The following is a 2,500-nucleotide window of genomic DNA, read 5'->3' as shown; positions in this document are numbered from 1 at the left end:
AAATCCACGCCAAGGTCAAATAAAAATAACCAATAAACCATCGATATTAAACGCCTCCTTTTTATCTCCGTTTCAGTACCGTCCATAGTGGTTCACAACGGATCAAGCAGCACGCCGGGCAGCCCCAGCATGGAGCGCCCCTCCAGATCACTGCGCCAGCACCGTACCCTCTCAAAGCAGGTGAGTTGAGGGGGGAGTTTTGGGAAGGTTGGGGGGGGGGGGGGGGCTCGGGGTTCCTGGGAAGTGGGAGGGGGGGGGGGGTCGTGGGTTCGGGGCAGTGGGAGGAGAAGCAAGTTTTGCATGTTGAGTGTGTGTTTTTGTTGCTTTTTCTAAAAATTAGAAATTGGGAGGTTTAGCTGGGTTGAATTTACTGTTATTGTTATTTATTGTTGTTTGTTTTCGTTGTTGTTATTGTTTATCGTCGTCATCGTCATCACCATCACCATCACCACATACATCACCATCACCACATACACATACAGAGCTAAAGACAAATAGCTCTTGCGAAAAGATAATGGCCATTATCTTCTTCTTAGATTACATTGAATAAATCGGCTTTCAACCAAAACTGCGCAGGTTTTGACAACACACGCACATTTTCGTCCGTTACTGTAAACATGGCTTAAGAAACAAAAACGCACGAACGAATTTTTTTTTTCTGAAGATTGGCACCATTCTAGCTGTGTAATGTGAATGTGCAGTACATTCTATGTTATTATTTTTGTTAAGTTCGTATTTACTCAAAATGTTTCTATTGCTAATCTTAACGTAGAAAAAAAAAAGGTATGAATGAGAACAAATACCTTCACAGCGCAAAGGATTTTTTTTTAATCTAAATATATTTTTATTGGAAATTATTCCCAATAAAGATGCAATCGAAACCGGTTAAATGCATTAAAGTCTATTCCTATTGTAATTGTTGCTAAATTGGTATGTCTAATGAAGTTTATAATTCCAAGTAAGGCCACACCAATATTTTTTTTTTTTTTTTTTTTTTTTTGCATAGCGTGCAGAACTGGCGAATATGTCATGTAGGAGGTAGATAAAAAATAATACAGCTCCAAATAACAGATTTATTTTAATTATCTGTACTGCTTGCCGAAAAAAATGTAGGCGAGAAAAATATAATTTTATATATTTTTAAAGAGTGTTTCCTCGTATGGCTCCAGTTGGATAGATCAGACTGATATCAGATTGAAATATAAAATATAAAATTACCAGTTTTTCTTTCGGCGGGAATAATAAAAATAACACGGAAATAATCAGGAATTATTTTAAGCGGGCATTTATACAAAATATTGCTTTTCCACGGGAAAATATAGGCGGGCCTGCTATACAAGAAAAAAATGGTGTGGCCGAACGAGTAAGTGCAATATTATTGTATATGATGTTCGTTTTCACGCATACACGGCCGCGCACACGCACACACACACGCACTCGCACACACACACGTACACGCACACGTACACGCACACGTACGTGCATACGCACACAGACTCGTACGTGAATCCCCCCCCCCCCCCTCCACACACACACGTACGTGTGCACACACATAAACACACACACACATAAACACACACACACACACACACACACACACACACACACACACACACACACACACACACACACACACACACACACACACACACACACACACACAGTAGCATAGCACGTGCGCACTCCCATTAAGATTTGCAATTTGTCATTTTAATCGTTGAACAGCACAATGACTTCTATAGGTCGTTGGCACAAAAGCACACAATTCAGTCATGCAAAGGCGCTAGAGAGGGGCGGCACGGACCACCTCGGCTTCGCTTTTGATAGCTCGTGGTTACCCCTTCCTTGAAAATCCTGGCTTCGTTTCAGCGCACAGGAACGTACACTTACACGCACGCAAAGCTCCATTCATACATACACACGTACATTCAAACGCAAGAGGTGCAGAAGGCATTTTTGAAAAGGGGGGGGTGGGGGGGGGGGCGCGTGGAACCGTGATCCTACATACCATAGAAGTATATGGTATGAAATAAACCAAGCATACATGATAGAGTTGTTATTAAAGTTATTTGTAGTAATCAGCTGTTGAGTAATATTAACAATAGGGGCTGATATTTTCTTCTGGCATTTCTATCAGCTAATATTATTAATTTTCATAAAGATGTGATATATTTTTGACAGGTCTAACCGTTCTACCATCTTGTTAAATTAATTACCACGTGATTGAACTTTTAATGTCATATAACTAGGAGAAAAATAGATTCTTTGTTAAGTATGATTGTAATTATGTTCTAGTCAAACAGCAAGAAAGTAAAAGAGATCGGAGAAGTTTGAGAACCGGATATCAGCGTTAAAGTTTATTTATGTTCTTGATTAAATTGCCCGGGGATTGAGATATGCCTGCACAGAACGCTCGGCTTCGTTTTGCTAGTTACTGATTAAGAAAAAAAAAAAAGAAAAAAAAAGCGTGTTTATGTGTGCGGAGAATGGAATTGGAAGA

At 39.9% G+C, this 2,500-nt stretch overlaps 1 protein-coding gene across 8 annotated transcripts in view; it reads left to right on the top strand.

Annotated features, from left to right (window-relative positions):
- The window catches only part of LOC125044329 (protein encore-like), a 76,430-nt gene that overhangs the window by 22,368 nt on the left and 51,562 nt on the right, over positions 1–2,500 (top strand). For all 8 annotated transcript variants that reach the window (XR_007116473.1, XM_047640943.1, XM_047640940.1 and 5 more), the window contains one exon: positions 77–180. Coding sequence is in view for 7 of the 8 variants with exons in the window: in XM_047640943.1 (XP_047496899.1) it covers positions 77–180 (104 nt within the window). In the remaining variant the exon portion in view is untranslated. The remainder of the gene's footprint in view (positions 1–76; positions 181–2,500) is intronic.

This window comes from Penaeus chinensis, chromosome 35, assembly GCF_019202785.1.
Source record: "Penaeus chinensis breed Huanghai No. 1 chromosome 35, ASM1920278v2, whole genome shotgun sequence".
Classification (NCBI taxonomy): Eukaryota; Metazoa; Arthropoda; class Malacostraca; order Decapoda; family Penaeidae; genus Penaeus; species Penaeus chinensis.
Note: the sequence above shows the minus strand (reverse complement) of the source record. Positions and strands in the feature narration are given on the sequence as shown.